We start from the raw sequence: 19,851 nt of genomic DNA, 5'->3' as shown, positions 1-19,851 counted from the left end.
CTTAACTATTCTACAGTTAAAGTATTTCTATAAATTTTTCATCCATATTAGGTTTCTAAAGTACCTGAATCATTTCACTCATGACGCAGCACCATGATGTACAAAGAAAAATGGCAGTTACTTTGAATTTCCTTAAGAAAAAGACTTTGGTTTACTAGGATCTGGGATCAATAAAGTTTTTCTATCATTTGAACACATTTGATGGAAATTAAACTTTGAAATGTAAGGAATGTTTAACTTCCATTATTCTACAACATCTTTCCATTTGTCAAAAGATAGATGCGTAAAGTTTATAACAAGTTGTTATAGGTAAGTTGGGAGTAGATATATGGCACTATTGGACTGCATCTTCATTTCCATGTACAGGCACTATCCTATATGCACTGTACCTACACACAGATTTAGTCAGATTTACAAACAACTGCTTCATAAAGTATCTATATGCATTGAGTTATGACTCTATTGTCTTAAACTTAGTAACACAAAAAGCAAAGTCAGTAAGTTTAGAAAAATTAAACAAATAGTTTATTTTGCTAGAATACAAAGTGAAATTTTGAAAGGAACTTGCAGTATTGTAATTTAAATCCCAAATAATCCTAAAAAGTTATATAACAAGTTCAAAGGTACAAATGAATTCCAGTGGTGTTCTAAATGAATTTCTTCATTTATCACAATGATATAATCCACATTGGTTTTGAACAAGTCCTCAGTAATCTCAAAGTAGCGTTTTTGTCCAAAATACCAATGGGCACTTTAATGTAATTCCAATGAATAATATTTAATTAAAAGATTTCTCTCAAATAGTATCTCAACACAATAGTAACTACTCCTACAGGCTGAAATTAAAGGAAGAATGAAAAATATTGTTGATCTCAAGCTTATGTACATCCCCACTTGACCTATGCTGCCATAACATTTTCTGAAGAAAACAAATCCAATCATCATAATGAATAATTACCCCAAACTGTAAACAAGTTCTTTTCTAGAATCTTCTAAGGTCATAATCAAGACTGGATCTTTAACTCGAACCCAAGTATACAACCTATTTATACTTACAAACAACACAAAAAGCAGGTACAAGCCAAACCTCTATCCTTAATCATGAACAAAGGTCAAGCACTCAAAATAAATCAAATATATATATTGGTAATAAATGTACATATAGACAGATTCAGTGGGTATTTTATTTTAAAAAACATGCTTCATAAATTATCTATAGACATTATACCTACACAGAGATTCAGTGGGTTTTAGAAACAACTGCTTCATACATTATATACACTTTCATTCAGCTTCAAAGTTCCCAGTTCAAAGCTGTATTAATTATGCATGGATTCTGGATCTTGATGGCTGTATCTGACACCAAAACAAAGGTCAGTCAAAATGCAGGATGTTTTAGCATGCTTAAATTTCTTTGGGCAGGAAAAGTGAGGAAGCAAACACTATAACTTTCCATCAAAGGAATTTCAGGCCAGCAAGACAATTCATTACAATATTTTGTAAATCCCATTGGAAGCATAACGTGTGAAAAGTACTGAGTACAGTGTAATGGGTTTATCTTAATTATAGATTATTGGCCATTTCATGATTAGTGGCAAAGTTTATCTTAATTAAATATTATAGGTCATTTCATGAACAGTGGCCAAGTTTATCTTAATTAAATATTATAGGCCATTTCATTAACAGTGGCCAAGTTAATCTTAATTATATATCACAGGCCATTTGATGATCAGAGGCAAAGTTTATCTTAATTAGAGATTATTGGCATGATCAGCGACAAAATTTATTTAAGTCAGATTTTACTCCATAAATATTAATGTAGGCAGTTGGAATAGTATAGAAGAGTGATCAATTTTTTTAAGGCAAATGTTGAAACACCACTGTAATTCCAGGAAGGATGATCCATATGTGAAGTGAGCAAAGCCAAGCAAAACAAAGTTTTAACTCTCCTGGCTGATGGAGTTTAACTTTGTGAAGCATAGCAGCAAAGGGGGGTCATTTTATTCTTTGCTCATACTGCAAAAACCACAGTGACCAACCATTTAAATTTTGGAATGTGGGGGGGGGGGCTAAGGATTTTCTTTTGAGCAAGAATATTTGTTTGCTCTTATACCTCAAGTTAATGTACTTTCACCTAATATAATGAGAATGTCTTTTTCTTTATAAATCAGAGCTACATGTATCTGGGAGCTGGAAGGTTTTTTTCATAATAAAATCTCAGGCCTAGTGAATTGCCCACTACTCCATCGCTGGATAAATAAATGGTAAGCCATTAGTTATTCTGGAGTGTCCGACATTTGTTGACATAGTGACATTATTGAGTATGAATACCAACTGAAGCATTCTAAAGGACCAAGCATTTAATTGGGAGACAGGGTGGGTGGCAAGGTTAAAGAAAACTTTCAGGCCCTAGAATAGCTTTAAAAACAATTCTTACTCTGATTTATAAAGACACTATCACAGCTACCATATTAGCTGAATAAATATAATCTTGAGGATAAATTAAAAAAAATAACATCTTTTTAAAAGAAAATCCCAACTATCCACCTGAAAAATTAAATGACCAGTCATTAACACGTGAGGTCAAAGCATGTTTAACATTACCTCACAGCAAAAATTATTGTCTATGCTGGGAACAAATTTAGCAAGTTCTTTCAGGAAGTGTGGACATTACAATAGAGTCTCTGATGAGTGCAAAGTTAAACCAAATGACATCTCATTTTCATGCACACATTGAACAATTATGTGCAAAAATGTCTGCGACTAATTAAGATTTCCACTTTCCAATGGATTTTAAAGACAGAAACTTTGTGCTTTTATTTGTTTAATTTCTGTGGTTGTAAGTGTGTGTGTGTGTGTGTGTGTGTGTGTGTCTATGATATTTGAGAATGCTATTACTTGACCAAAATAGTGCATTTCAAACATATATTTTATTTCCTTTCATTCAAACTTGAATTTCTAGTCCGTTTCTATAGACTTGTATGAGTAGATGCCTTATTCTCAATTAAACAGAGTCTTTCTTTTATATGTTGCATGCATGCACAGGTCCATGAATTGGCCTTAATACACCCTTTTATATGTTGCATGCATGCACAGGTCCATGAATTGGCCTCAATACAACCTTTTATACATTGCATGCATGCACAGGTCCATGAATTGGCCTCAATACACCCTTTCTAAATCTATAAAAAGAACACCACAACCAATACTATCTGGAGTGTTGGCGGAGGTATTATTAACCTGATGCCATACAAAATTATTGACTTGAATACTTGGTATTGGTCAAGTTTATTTGGTGACTTGAATACTTGGTATTGGTCAAGTTTATTTGGTGACTTGAATACTTGGTATTGGTCAAGTTTATTTGGTGACTTGAATACTTGGTATTGGTCAAGTTTATTTGGTGACTTGGCACTGACGGTCTTATTTTATCAAACCTCATTAACATAAATTAAGTTTCCTTAAAATTGATTGTTAACTTGAAGAAATGTACCTATTATATTTAATTCACTTTTCTTAGCTTTGATTATCGTAAATGTTTGATGTGCCAGAGTTCCCAAAATTTAGACACATGCTGCCACAACTCCCATAGGACTCTGGGTGCAGAAGTGATTCCATATGAAACTAGAAAACTTTCTCATGAAAGCAAAACCAGAAGTACTTGTAATGTTGAGGACAAATTGGGATGCACAAGTAAGCATCCTGAATGTCAATGAAGTCTGGCCAATCTGAAGTACACATGAATGCAATCTACACTAAGAATATGGTCTTCATTTTGAAAAGTTCCTCAAGAAAAAAAATCCAGCTTAAATGGCAAAGATTAAGTACAAGACAAAACTTTCCACTTTCCTTCAGAAATAACTGGGAGTAGAATGCAGGAGCCCGATTACACAGGACCCTTTTGACTGCCCGTTTCTGTAAAAGGGGCATGCACCTCTTCCTTTAAATTCACCAGATTAAACTAGTCTGGAGGAATGATTGGATTTTAATTTGGACCCACTAGGATAACAGTCCCACAGATATGTCATTGTAGGGTAAAGTGGAGGATATTACATGGCTGAGACAAATTTTGGGAAATCTTGGGCAATCTGAAATAGGTGTCATAAAATGATATTTTCCTGAATAGTTATTAATAAAGGCGGACTAGAGAGAATTATTCTGACTTCAATGGGAGTGTTATAATTTTGGTGGTTTGAGAAAATGAATCCTGATTAAAAGATATAAAATTAAGAAAGAATCATACTCATTGACTGTAATGATGAGTTACCCGGGTACCTAATCAAAGGGAAATTATATTAAATATGAATGTGAATTGCCTTGTCGTAAGCTCATACATGACAACCCCCCCCCCCCCCCGAGGTATAACCATAATTATTAATGTAAATGGCAAAAAAGTGCAATCTGGTCATAAAAAGAGTAATCTATATTACAGTGATATGATGTGATTTGGATTTTAAAAGTAGCTTTAACAATTTTTCAGCCATATCGGTACGGTGTCTGCATTGTGGCAGTTTATAGTGATGTCTAGCACTGGGGCATCATGCCGCAGACATTTAGCATGATGTCCCATCCAGTCACATTATCCTGACAACAGGCCAACCAGTCCTCACACTAACCTCTTAATGCTGTATGTCCAGCGAGGCAGCTGTTAGTACCATTTTTTAAAGTCTTTGGTATGACTTGGCCAGGGATCGAACCCATGACCTCCCGCATCCGAGGTGGACGCTCTAACCACTAGGCCACCGGAGTGGTCTTTTATGCTAATGAATGGTTAGTTACCAATAATTACACAGCCATAATTCAGCAATCTATATATATGACATGCCATAATTACAGTAATCTATATATTACATGCCATAATTACAACAATCTATACATTACATGCCATAATTATAGCAATCTATATATATTACATGTCATAATTACAGTAAGCTATATATTACATGCCATAATTACAGTAATCTATATATTACATGCCATAATTATAGCAATCTATATATTACATGCCATAATTATAGCAATCTATATATTACATGCCATAATTATAGCAATCTATATATTACATGCCATAATTATAGCAAGCTATATATTACATGCCATAATCATAGCAATCTATATATTACATGCCATAATTATAGCAATCTATATATTACATGCCATAATTATAGCAATCTATATATTACATGCCATAATTACAGTAATCTATATATTACATGCCATAATTACAGCAATCTATATATTACATGCCATAATTATAGCAATCTATACATTACATGCCATAATTATAGCAATCTATATATTACATGCCATAATTACAGTAATCTATATATTACATGCCATAATTATAGCAAGCTATATATTACATGCCATAATTATAGCAATCTATACATTACATGCCATAATTATAGCAATCTATATATTACATGCCATAATTATAGCAATCTATATATTACATCCCATAATTACAGTAATCTATATAGTACATGCCATAATTATAGTAATCTATATATTACATGACATAATTATAGCAATCTATATATTACATACCATAATTACAGCAATTTATGTATTACATGGCATAATTACAGAAAACTACATGAAAAATTTACATTTATTTTTACTACTTATCTGAATCTGCAGTTAGTTCAAATTCTTATCACAAATTGACTAACTACATGTGGATTAGTACAAGAATGCAGACAAAAAACAAAATTATAAATTTTTTATACACAACATTCACTTTAACTAATCTACATCACATGTTTAACTTTCACTGAAAGGTCATAGTCAAGTCCTCAAATTCTGAATGCTGTATTACATCACTATAGAATTCCTCTTTCAAAATTGTCAAGTGTTATTGATTTGACCTTTTCCTAATGCAATATTTTCTTCACTTTAACAAAATCCCTCTTCTCTAACATTTTTTTGTCATATAACATCCACAAGTCAAATCAATAAAGCCTGTTTCAGTTTATATTTCATGCCTTGTTTGTTTTCAATATAGACTAGTTTTCTAATTAAGTGTACATCAAACTATAATGAATCTGTGACACATTGTTTCAAATTCAAGAAACCCCTCCGTTTTCTTACTAAAAATGAAAATTAAGGTCACTGTTGAAGTACAAAGCGAAATGGTCGCACAAGTCTAAAATATAAGACCAGTAGAGTGAGGTCTATTATGGCTCAATGTTACATGACACGACTCTTGAACTGTACTCGCTTTACTGTGTCTTGCTCACTCCTCATGTCAACAGATATAATCTTTGATCTGAACTTGCAAACATGTTTTTATTTCTTCATTTTTACATGACTTAAATGTGTACCCATAAATAATTTTACTACTATGGTAATTATGAACAGGCAAGTACTCGAGTACTCGTTTACACCTTTACTGTAGTTTTTAACTCTTTATTTTTATTTTACTTGTTATAGCAGTTAGAATAAATGTACCAGTTAAATGTATCAGCCTTTATTTTTGCCAGGATACAAACATTCACGTCACAACCACACAATGTACATAAAGATACTAAAGATGGCATTCCTTTAACACTACACTCACTGTTCAGGACTTTATTTTTCCAAATTAAAAATGGTTTGCTCTGACAAAACAAGGTCTGGTTTTAAATTTGTACGGTATGAAGGGATTAAATAAGTCTCTGCTTGATTCTGACTGTGCCTGGCAAAGACAGGGGTGTTGTATGATTCTTTATGAACAGTAGACATACTTAAATTACTAATTTATGGTAACAGTCAGATTATAAATGAATGAATGCAATGAAAAAGTTTTGTGCATCCTTATTAATATTCCTCATGCTTTTCGTGTTTAAAATCGGTAGCATGGGGTTCAAACAAACGGGAGGGTGTTCGAATACTGAAATATTTTTTATTACGTTTATATGCTTCTGTTACACTGAAGAAAAACTGGAAAACTTCATTTTTGAATAATGTCAACGGGTAATTGATACGTTCGACTGATAAATATATATTTGTAAAGAGCAGCTGATTCTATTGTTAACCGGAAATGACAAGTGTCAAGTTGCTACAACAAATTGTCCGCCATCTTTGTTTCACACGTGAGTCTATCCTAACGAGAAAACATAATCTGTATTGATTTTAACCCATAAGCTTAAACTCTCATCGGATATTTTTACGAAACTGAACTCTACTATAACTTAAAAAAATTATAATGTAGTAAAAATGGAAGATTCGTTGGTTATATGGAATGCGAAACTAATGCTTTGCTACCACATTCGCTCCCAAACAACGCGCGTGGTCGTACCTGTCAATCAAATCTGAAATGTCAACAAACGTTATTAACACTTGAATAAAACTAAATAAATCTCATACTTTGCTCTTCAGTTGATGGGCTGCTGATCCCTGAACAATTCCAGGCCTTATGATGGTATCTAGATCGGCTATACCTTCCACTGTCCCCAGGGTGAGGCGGCGGGGTTGTTTGAGAACATCGTTCTTGGGCTCCTGTATTACAGTAGCATGCCGACCCCACTGTCTCCTCGGACCCGCGGCATGGGTCGCCGGTCGCTGAATCCCTAAACTTTGAGCCGACTGACTACTGGGGGCCGCAGCAGTGGCGGGCCTGATACTAACATTATCGAAAAGTCCTGTCGAAAACGAGTGATGAGTCTGTAATTTGGCAGCCGCCGAACTGGGACGGATTTTCTTGTTGGTTTTCGTTACCGAGGGCAGGTGACCCGGTGGCATCATCATGTTGATGTTAGTCCCAGGTCTGACAGTCACCAATTTATTCAGTAACTCCCTCTCTGCCTTAGTCACGTACAGATCTTTCAAAATTTTGAAGGTATTCACATGGTCCCGAGTGAATGTTTTGACAGTCCGTGTACTGTGTGCCTGACGTATACGAAGTAACTTTCGTCCCACCAACGCTGACAACGCAAACTTTGCCAGAGCCTCGTTTTCACCCCTGAAAAGATACGATAGGTATGCCTATATTGACGTGAGTTTTGAACTTAAATAATACATTGAGACACATTCCATTCACTTTCAAGGAAAGTTCTTCTTCGTCTCTTTTTGTAATTAAAATTAAATTATTCTTTCAAAGTTAATCATTAAAATAAAATTAATTGTGAATGTTGCGATATGGTACTTTTAATTGCACCTGAAACCTGGCACTTTCATACGAATGACTGCTGTATGGGAATCAATATTGAATAGGTGACAATCACTTAAAATACACTCCACTAGATATCAACACCGGGACAAGTTGAAGTATCAAGAACTGCTGTCAGGAGTTAAGCATTGCTTTGTTGTCCAGTCAGAGTTAAATGATAGCGCACTTTGCCAGTCGCTGTCAAGAATATTGTTTTCTAGTGTATATCTGAGTTGAAAAGAGATCGAAAACAGGTTGTTCGAACGTACAATACTAAAACTCCCATATTAAACTCCTGTGTCATGCCTATCCCACAGTCAGCCCCCCCCCCCATTCTCTTGTCTAGAATGTCGACATGAATGCTGTTGTTGTGGTAGTGGGTTTATTATTTAGACGGGCCCCATAGGGGCCGGGTTGCCTTTACATATCACTCACATCTCAACTGTATTTGCGTGGACTTGATTAACGTTAGTATGTAACAAAGCTTTCCAGTAGCTACGATGGGGGGGGGGGGGGGGGAGGGGGGCTCGTGTCGCTGCTTACAAAATTAACTATAAGTTTATCAGTCATATAGTATAACATAATGCTAATGTCTGGCTGAAAACTAAATTGTAAGCAACGATATGAGCCCCTGTGCCCGTGGGTCAGTGTTTCTTCCCGGGATATTCTTGGGTTCTTCTTCCACTAATGTACTATCCGCCATGTATGGCCAATCATCTGCCGAGGAGATTGCGTTAAAGCCACACAGCCAAACCATTTTTATTTGGAACCACACAACCAAACCATTTTTATTTGGAACCACACAACCAAACCATTTTTTTTTGGAACCACACAACCAAACCATTTTTATTTGGAACCACACAACCAAACCATTTTTATTTGGAACCACACAACCAAACCATTTTTTTTTGGAACCACACAACCAAACAATTTGTATTTGGAATTTTGAGACATAATAGAAAATGTTTTATTTTATCTTAAAATGTCCCTAACCATTCGTACCATTAGATCACATCAGTTATTATTTTGGTCATGTTGTAGTGGTATTCTCTTGGATACACTTTGAACAAATTATAGTTATGTAAGGCTAGCGTGCTGTCCCTGAAAAAAAAATAATATATATATATATATATATATATATATATATATATATATATATATATATATATATATACACACACACACACATGTATGTTGTTGTTGTTGTAGGGTTTAACGCCATTTTTCAGCACACGATAGGCTATGAATGGCGGCCAGTATTAATGGTGGAGGAAGAACCCGGAAGATCCCCGGAAAGAACCACCGACCCTCGAGAAGCTACTGGCAAGCTTTCTCACATACCCACATTAGCCGAATCCGAGACTCGAACATATGCAGACAGAGGTGAGATGGTAGTGATCCGTAACGGAGAGCGCTTTAGACCACTCGGGCCCCCCCATATATATATATATATATATATATATATATATATATATATATATATATATATATATATATATATATATATATATATACGTTTTCGTTCGTATATAAAGAATAGACATTAAGTACAAACTATTCCGTGACAACTCGCTGCTCACTCGGGTAAATTCGATTTCGTGTTAAAGCTGGTCAAATCCAAATGACCACAGCTTTGTTGGGTTTCTGCGCTAAAGCGTCTGTAAATATCTACTTTCATTTTCCCCGAGTGGCCGAGTGGTCTAAAGCGCTCACCGTTCCGGATCACTGCCATCTCACCTCTGTCTGCGTATGTTCGAGTCCAAGGCTCGGCTAGCGTGGGTACGTGGGAAAGCCTGCCAGTAGCTTCTCGTGGGTCGGTGGTTCTTTCCTGGGTTTTCCAGGGTTCTTCCTCCACCAGTTATACTGGCCGCCATATATGGCCTATCTTGTGCTGAAAAATGGCGTTAAACCCTACAACAACAACAACAACTTTCATTTTCAATACTATTAAGCATATTTTTCTGAGTGACTTTGTCTTTGACAACGCAAAATGGACAAGTGTGCATGGTGTAAGTGAACGTGCGAGAGCATGCACGAAGACTCCTCTGAAATGCTTAATTGGTTTTGTCATCACGAGTAAATTAAAACTGGTTAACGGACGCACTGCGGTCATCAGTGGCAAGACCACAGCCAAAGCCCCCGCCCGCTTCGAGTCCTCCCGGATAGATGAAGTCCTTTTCGTGTTTTTGTCGGCTTGTAAATTCTGCCTTTCTCAGACCCATCAAGAATACGATTCCGACTACCTCTAATGCAGTTGCTGTCGCAACCACGGAATCATCAACCGCAAAGCTCAAGTAACCGAGAATACTTTGAAAACTGTCCTGCGACGTTCCTTCTTGGCTGCCTCGAACTGTTGCACTGCATCGATGTCAGAATCAGTGGCGAGTTCCAGGATAACTTGTCCGATGACATTTTAAAATGAATTCCGGCTTGTTGTTTCGTTGCCATTGGGATCTTTTTGAGTTGACTCCGGCTCAATATGAAAAGTTTAAATTGGTGTGACATTTTACTTAAGAACGTTAGAGGTATAATTTTCCACTACGAGTCTAAGAAAACTTTACGAGTTTATCACAGATGCGTCAGTTACCCTCATCGAGCCACAAAAACCCTCAAACAAGAAAGTCATCTTAACGAGGATTAACAGCAATGCATCTATAACTGTCGGTGTGGACAGGACTAACAAGTGCGTTAAGCTGCATGTCGACCTAAACTACTCCTAGTATTCCAACAAATCATAAATCGGACACAACGTAGTGAAATTTTGCAGACCTGTGTCAATGTTTTGAGCCCGATCCATGTAGGGTCATATCTTTCTAATATGAACCTTCAACATAACTGTTTTTAAAGTCAAGCAAAATTTCTTCCTGATCGCTTATTCGTACAGAAACTTCAGAAACTCCGAACTTCTTAAATATCATCACATTACAGGCCTGTCCACCGACCACCCGAGCCACATCTTGAATTGCGACAAACACTTGTCATGTGAACCCGAGAAATGACAACGTTGACATTCTTCCAGACTATGTAAATAATAACAAACTTGATTCAGTGGTCAGCGAAGAAGTTATCACAGCCATCTAGAATATCAATTTCAACAACTCAACTTTGCCAGCGGCACCCATCACACCAAATTGTATCGTTACTCTTTCGGGTGATAATGTTTTGCTTGGCTTCAAAACTTGTATTGCTGCCATCTTTGCAAAGCCCAAATATGTGACTAAGAGGAATTACTCATTAGACATTAGACTGTCCTCAACGCTGCAGGAATCCAAGGTTGAAACATTTATTGATGGTAGTTACATCTTGTATTGGTCCATCTCCTGTCGCGTTTCTGACGTAAGTCATGGTATGTTGTGTATGATCAGTATGGTCGGATGTATCTTAATAACACATCATAGCTGGGTCAGCGGATCTCTCGTAGGCATGGCTGTAACGGAGAAATCCGAGAATTGTCGTAGCAACATCGATGTTTTCGAAACATGCTTCGATTTCCTGATATTTCTACCTATCCGTAGCTGCGCTTTTGATGCTATGATCGACTCGCATTGAATCCTGTCTTGTGATTAGTGCAGTGCACGCGGCCAGGCTAGCAGGAATCTTTGGAGCTCCTGTGAACAATTCCCGGAAGGCATCGCCAATGCCATTTCCGTAATATGTTGCGTAAAACGGTTTTCTCGAGTTGACAACTCGTACAAATGTTAATGTCCACGTATGATCGTCATTTTATGCTGGAATATCAGATCAATTTCTAATGTACAATTATATCGTTAGAGACTGTCCACGAAGGTCTAACGCGTACCAGCCCTAGTCCACGAGGAAAACTTACATGCTTGAGTCAGGGATTGATGCATGGAAAATACATGGGTGCCATGATAGTTATCAAAGCAGATCACCAGGACCGCATTCCAGGAAAACCCAAGCAATATGTAATCTCTGTAACGGCCCTATACGTCATATTGACCTGAATTGTCGAGGTAATCCTGGCAATGTATGGCGCAATATTGCATTCTTCGCGTATTATTTACTTATGCTTGGAATCGCATTAATATCTTCAAGGCATCCATGAACTGTTCTTAGGGACTAATGTCCGATGGACGTAGTGTACTTCTGAAATTTGATGAGGATGAGAGAACCAAGTGTAATATTGTGCACGTGCATGGAAATTTTAGAGTGCTTGCCGGTCACCAACGAAATCCTTCATCGGATCTCATCAATGATTGAGTCAATCTCGTACGTGACGTAGAAATTACAACAATATTCATGGTACCTTCTCCACCGTCCTCCGACAATAACACGAGCGAGTTTTTTGTATATAGGCCCCCGAACAGATGCGGTCGGATATTAGGCCGGTTGAAATAAACGCCCCACGACGCTCTTGTTATCTGCGTCATGGAATTCCGGCCTCGTTGACGATATTGTGATTATCACAGTGACGCTCAGAGTTGTATTTGCAACGATACGATGCATCACGACTTTGATTTGCGAAGAATGTGAAGCGTCTAAGAACTCGTCATCAGTATTATATACCTCATCGTGGTATTCATTCGTGTTTGCGTCCATAATGTGGTCGGTGAACAACTGGTGACAAATTGACGTGGCCTCATGGATGATTTCTGGTGCGTTATTGCCAGCAGGAAATGACCCACGAGCATTTCCAATCGATCTAAAGGTACATGAACCTGCTTCTGGTCACACGGGTCCAACTGGACCTCTTCTTACAGGTGCTTTTCGCCTGCACACTTATTTAATTTGTTTAGCCAGTTCATTTTCGTTCCACGTGAGTTCATCTGCTTTAGGTTCGGGTTCGGCTGCTGAATGAACTTTTCTGCAAATGTTTCCAGTTCTTCTCGCCTTAATTATTTTTAATTGTAGTTGTTTTCGCAACACTGCTTTTTTCTGTTTTGTTTTCTGCCTGATATTTTCCTTTTATTGTGCGGAATCTGTTTTCGGTCGGTCTCGCGTTCGGGTTCGGGTTCGAGTGGATATATACCGCTTCCTTGCTTTATGTGTCTTCCCACCTGTACTAGTATCGTAAATTCTTCAAACATTTATAGTTTTCCTTGTTCTGAAATTGCATTTTAGTGGGTTTTTTTTTATATAATAGGTATTTACCAAAGAATTATTTTTTTCTATCTTAAGCATCAGTCTTAATGGAGTCATTTAGCTGTGTTCAGTCGAGATGATTTAACTTATTTATTTTAATTATTCACTGGAACCCCAATGTGTTCATGAACTTTGAACTATGTAGCTGTTTTGGAATTACTGTGATTCATTTAAAGACGTTTTGGATTTTATCTTTTTGATACATCAAAATTGTAAGCACGTCAAAATATTCAAGAGTATTGGTCCATCAGCACAATAGATAAGTTTTCGTTCGGAACACTACCGGAACTCATTTGAAATGTTCAATACTTTAAGATTTGTTAATAACCTTTAGAACTATTTTGGTATCCATTTACCATATTGTAATTTCTTTTTTCCTTTTTCAATTTGTATAATAGGGACATAAATTATTTGTTGAATTTTGCAGGATTTGTCGGTGTTTACTCTGTTTTGTTACTTAATTTAAAACCATAGTGTCATAACATAGGACATAATTGGCGCGTTGATCTCATCTTTGATTCTTACACGGGTGGATGTGGCTTTGACATATTTTCAGTTGTGTCTCTGAACTCCTTCATCGAATACACTAGTGCCTTTGCGATCATACCAATGCTTTCTCACAGTTCCTCAATTGTTTCGTGCAATTCTTCTAATCATTTTTTACATTTCCGTAACGTCACCTTTGATAGCATCTAGGTCTTTATGGAATCATCCTCATTATTTCTGGCTAATGTTCGATGGACCCAGCATTTTCTCTCATAGCTTTCTATATGTCCTTGATGCGTTTGGCTGTCTTGACAATCGGACCAAGTTCTGTTTCTGTTCCTATCATCGTTGCCACTTTAACCGTGGTTTTCAAGCGTGTGTTTGAGCAGCGGTTCAAATGCTTGTTCAAAGTCCACCGTGAGGTCTTCCCCTACTGATTGTTGAGACTAAAACGTACTTTAAGATGTTCGAGGGGATTTATATGATTACGGATCTGATTTGGCAATAACGCCTCAAAGACATGTGCGAACAGCAACGTATCCATGCACAAGTGCAAGTCATAGTAGTCAGCAGATTTCGACAGCCGAACGCCCACAAGATTTATTTGCGTCCGCGTTATCGTCAGCGAAAATATCGTCGAGGGACTGTGACGAATACAAGGCCTCAATCGACGATAACCTAGTTTCAGAAAACTTCTCGAGTCAGTTTTGTAATCATAGGAATAAACAACTTAACGATGAGCAACCTGACCCATTCAGGCGCAGCGCTATCATATGGGCAGTGATTGCAAGACGATCATCACTGCCAGCCGCAAGATCCTTAACAACTTAATCCAAGCTGGAATTGAGAACTTCAACGAGTCAATGAATTGCATTCGACCCAGTCAGAAAGTCATGAATTTTTCCATGCTTGTATTTAATCACACTTATTGTTACGTTTAATGCTTTGTCAGTTCTTATCATGATTAAGTGACCATCATACAATCCCACGTTATGATGCACAACCGGAATTGTAACTTTACCGAGTTAAATTCACAGCTGCAGGTTGTATATGCTGTGTGCAGCTCCTATTTACACGCTAGTGACGGGACAATAATCACTGAATCGAGTCTTGTCGATGTCAAAGGGACCTTCATCATATCCAACAATGTGTCGCCGTTGAAAGCTCGCCAACATCCTCGTGGATCATGATTATATCTACGGGCGAAGAAAGCTAATGCATAATCAATTTCACTTTAACAACGAACGGTTTCATGAACATCTCAAGTGAGTCATTTCCGCGGTATAACTATGGCTGCTCAGCTGCTCAATGGCTTTGGGCAACAGTAGAACAATACCAAAATGGAATTTGTGGAGTAACTGGTATCGTATTTCCACGACAACCTATTGTTGTTGGAACCTTTGATTTGGAAAATAGAGCTCTGGAAACATTAATGTCCATGGGAACGTAAAGGCATTCAAACTTTGCTTAAAGAACATATGGAACTTTCATCTTCCGTTGCACCGCGGTACAGTCCAAAACGTTCTTGCTGAATTTCTTACTCTGTAATGGTCGTACACTGCGGTTTTTCCCGACTCCCCTGCAGTTATCATCATGGTTGTAAAGGAGCCGTTGCGTGACGAATCCATTCAGACGGCGTCGACAGGGAGACTTTTTCCAAAGTACTTACTATTCGGGGAAAATATTATATCCACACATAATGATACTGCGCCTCCGGACCATCCATTTGCTCAAGAACAACAAATATATGTTAACTACAGATAAATGTTAAACCGCTAACGCTCGAAAGCTTCACTTTTCTCTGTGGATAATGATGAAATGTACTGAGCACCGATGCAAAACCTTTGTCAATTTCATTTTGATGGCATCAGTGTCTCTGCAGATCAAGACTACAAGGGCACCACAGTTAAACCATCCGGCAGATAAGATTTTTAATCCTGTCGATGGAGCCTTTGGCTTTTGCAACGTGAAGGGGCAAAAAATTTGCACCGAGAAGAATGTTTATTTTGAACATTGTGTACCTTAGCCATTGCGTGTTCCAAAGCTGATATGATTTTCAGATATGTGTTCAACAGAGGCTTTGCAGAGTCTTTCCCTGGTTGACATGCGTATGGCATGATTGCCCGTAATCTTCGATAGCACCATTGCACTTGTGCAACTTAAACTCTGGGGACTGGTATCGTTGATTACCATACGCGACTTCATCAGCGGAGGTAGAAGATGCTGTGCGACGGCGTTTCTCCTCGCAGACGACCACACGTGAGATTTGGGTCCGCGTGGCCCTTGGAGGAATTTTCATGTGTAACTGCGCTGCCGTTGCACGAAACTATTTTACAATCCGACTCAGGGAAAGTGGTAAAAATACATGTATATCGGTTTTTCTTGCGCCTCTTGGTAACCTTGTTATGTGGTCTCGCGTAATGTGCTTAAGCCGATTCACGGTCAGCATTATCTTTCGCTAATAACTTTTTGTAGATAGTTTTAATTTGCCAGGATCAAAAATGCGATCGCTTCAATTCTCTATCCCAATGGCATCGTTTTCTTTTTCCACGACGGCACTGACGATGTTTTCCACGTTTGCCTTGGCAACTCTGTGCCTGCGCGTGCGTAGAGATCCGTGGATGATGAGGCAAAAATTTAGATGATCGCGACAAGTTAGGTATAAAATTTTTTTTATTTCTTTAAGTTACAAAGTGAAAATTTAAGAAATGCTTACAGTATTGTGAATTAAATCCCAAAAAGTCCTAAATATCCTATCACAAGTCCAAAAATATAAAAAGTTCAGAATGAATAGTCTTGAATGTCCTGAGTTACTTTAATGATGCAATCCAGACTGTCTTTGAATGAGCTCACGATAGTTCCAGATAATGTGTTAATCCAAAGTAAATGAACGTTTAGTAATTCTAATCAATAAATTTTAACTGTTACCTTTTATGCTCTTTAAAACATTAACAGGAAAAGAGTAAAGCCAACAAGCTTTGTAAAATTGAACAAATAATTTATTCCCTAGAAAGATAAGTTAAAAATAAGAAAAAGAACTTACGGTTTTACGAATCAAATAAAAAAGTAACCAAAGAATTAAAAAATAGAAATCCTAGTATTAAAAAGTCCTAAATGAATCTGAGTTGGAGTCCTGATAAAAAATTCAAGATGGAGGACGATGACGTATGCAATAGTCAATGTTGTCCTGATGAGTCAACAGTTCCTTGTTGAACCACATAAAATATTCCAGTTTTGAATTCCGAATAACATTTCAATAAATGTCTTAGTCCACGAGTTCTGTATGAGCACTTAAATATTTTCCAGCAAAAAGAATTAATAATTCCATAAAATAGAATTTCAATTCAAACAGGTAATGACAAAACACCTTTAAATATTAATGGTTTATAGCCCCACTGACTAAATTCTGTATAGTAAAAGGTTATACACTAATTTAAGACGCAAAACAGATTCCCGTATTAAGGTCATATGGTCATGTTTCTAGAACAAGATAGCTTTACATGCCTAACATCACGTACTCCCAGTATGGCCTAGATTTCACTTTATGATTCTACACCAAGACAGGATAAAAAAGAAGTTGTTTACTTCAACTCACTGATTCTGAATCAAAATCATGAACTAGGTTAACATTTTATACTAAGTTTCTATCATTAGGTGTTTACGAAAAAACAATGAGGTCAAACTAATTTCTGGAACATGTCAAATCCAGTAAATAAAGCTACATTACAATAGCATGTAATGGAATATAAAAACTATTAAACTAACGAACAAACAATTAAATTAAATATAAATTAATCAAATATACACAACAAAATAAACAGTTCCTCTCGAATGACAACATAGCTACACATGATTCACACAGACTAATCTTAAACCAAGAATTAATTATTTGCTTACCAAATCCCTATTTATTCACATTTTCACTGGACCATTACACTAAAAGAATGTGAAGATTTCCAAAGGAAAAGCCTAGTCTAACTGTAAACAAAAACTGACGTTGAATTCTTGGTAAGTAAACAAGTTGTTTACAACTTGCAATCTTAGACAAAGGTTAGCTATGTAAACATTTTATTTGCATTATCTACAACTTACAGTCATGGACAAAAGCCAAGAACAATTTAGATATATTAACAATGATAGATTGGATTTACATGGAGTTCATCAAGCGACGTATTTAAAAGTTTCAAATTATTTGCAATGAAAATGATGTACCGTGATAACTGTCAACTTTTAACGTTAACTCCTTCGCAGGTGGAAATGTCAATTAAATAATCAGTAATATTTCACTTTGAGCAAATCGCATTCAACGTTGATTGTAAAAGACTTACGAGTAAAAGATCACGTATATAGTATATCATATAATCAATCAAGCAAACCTGAGTATTATGTTTGCAGTTCAGTTTCTTTTTCACGCGTAAGCCCCCGGCACATATCTGATCTATATGTGTTTGTACATTATGCAGCTTATATATATATGACATAAATTAAAATTTAGGACATCGCTACCTCCACCCAACATCCCCACTTCCATCGACTGATTCTGAACCCTGAGGGGCACATACAAATGGCTTTTATTAGACCATCACCTCGATGTTTGTCTAACATTCACATCTCATAACTTCACGTTGAGGTATCATGTGACCATATTTCTCGTAGTCATGGTGGAGCTCTACAGTTTGGTAATCTGAATACAGTTAGATTTTTAAATAAAACGAATTTCCTATGCTTTACTCACTGGTTATGCTGGCTAAAAGAAAGATCTTGCATATCTTAGGTATTGTTAAAATAAAATAACTTTATTTGGTGTATGAATGATGGGTGTAGTTTGGGTTGCAGAGTACACAGCTTGGCTTGACTTAGATATGTGCACCTATCCAAACAATGCATGGTTATTTGCACTTCTTGGACATCTCAAGTAAATTGCATAAAAAAAGAACCGATAACTTTCTACATTTTATAAAAATTATAGTTGGCAAAATTCAATAGCTGCTAAAGTTAGTGTACTTTAGACAAATCCATGCTGATTTTTTTGGGCACATCGAAGCACTTCATAGTCATCTTCACTTCTTGACCTTCTCAAGTAAGTTGTAAAAAAAAAAAAAAAAAAGCAAAGAGCCGCTACATTTTTTTTCAAACACTGTCATTGGCAAAGTCATTTTCCATATTTCCATAACTGCTAAAGTTAGAGTACTTTAGACTAATCCATGCTGATTTTTGGGCACATATGAGCTGCCATTTTTGTGAGCGGTGTGCTTAGATAATGTACAGTCTCCACAAGTGCGATGTCCAAATAAATTTCAGCCATAGGACATCATCCTAAAGTAGAAATAAGTGAACATTCTCTCTATTGTACATGTTGCAAATGCAAACACACACACACACACACACGCACCATCATGTAATACAGGAATGTTTTGTATGGGTATAGAGAGATTCTTCAAACCAGATACCAGCTGAAATTTCATTACTTGTTCTCACAATTTCAGACGAGTAGGCGAGACACTTTACTTTATATTTCCGTTAGGTGATCATGCACAAATATGGTGAAAGGCGAAAACATATGACGCAGCGAAATGTTAATGTGTACATAGAGGATGTGAAAAGTGCATTTGACCAAAGACAAAACAATTTGTAAAGATAAAAAGGACCAGAGTAATAATGCTGAAAATTATTATTATTATTATTATTATTATTATTATTATGCCAGATAACTAAACTTCTCTTTAAATTATATCTGCGTACCCCTCATCTTTGGAAACCTTCCTGTCCTCATTTTTGGATACGTGTAAAGTCGACTTGGACACGTCGCTTACAGAGGTCGACGTTTTGGATTGTTCTAAAAGTTTCTGCATGAGTAGCATCCTATTTGGATGGCAGTAACCTCGTCAAAAAATGTCCATTGACGTATTCATCTCGTCCGCTCAACCCATTTCGGCGCGTCGTCAAGGCGTCGTTGTTGACAACGTAATACGACATAAGTGTTGCTGCCTTCATCGAAATTGCGTCACGCAGTTAATGTGTCACAGTTCGCAGGGAAAAAGGCCTGCGTCATGTTTTTCTTTGTATATATATATATATATATATATATATATATTTTTTTTTTTTTTCCTTAAAATATTCGTTACCGTTGAAAA

At 36.7% G+C, this 19,851-nt stretch overlaps 1 protein-coding gene across 2 annotated transcripts in view; it reads right to left on the bottom strand.

The window, feature by feature from the left end:
- Positions 1-19,649, bottom strand: part of LOC149796367 (cilia- and flagella-associated protein 337-like) — a 175,110-nt gene extending 155,461 nt beyond the window's left edge. For both annotated transcript variants that reach the window (XM_089961042.1, XM_089961043.1), the window contains exons 1-2: positions 19,460-19,649; positions 7,348-7,942 (exon numbers count right to left, since the gene is read on the bottom strand). In XM_089961042.1, coding sequence (XP_089817168.1) covers positions 7,348-7,942; positions 19,460-19,578 — 714 coding nt within the window. In that variant the 5' untranslated portion in view covers positions 19,579-19,649. The remainder of the gene's footprint in view (positions 1-7,347; positions 7,943-19,459) is intronic.
- Between the last annotated feature and the right edge of the window lie 202 nt (positions 19,650-19,851).

This window comes from Sinohyriopsis cumingii, chromosome 6 (genome assembly GCF_028554795.1).
Source record: "Sinohyriopsis cumingii isolate HCF-2022 chromosome 6, ASM2855479v2, whole genome shotgun sequence".
In the NCBI taxonomy this organism is placed as follows: domain Eukaryota; kingdom Metazoa; phylum Mollusca; class Bivalvia; order Unionida; family Unionidae; genus Sinohyriopsis; species Sinohyriopsis cumingii.
Note: the sequence above shows the minus strand (reverse complement) of the source record. Positions and strands in the feature narration are given on the sequence as shown.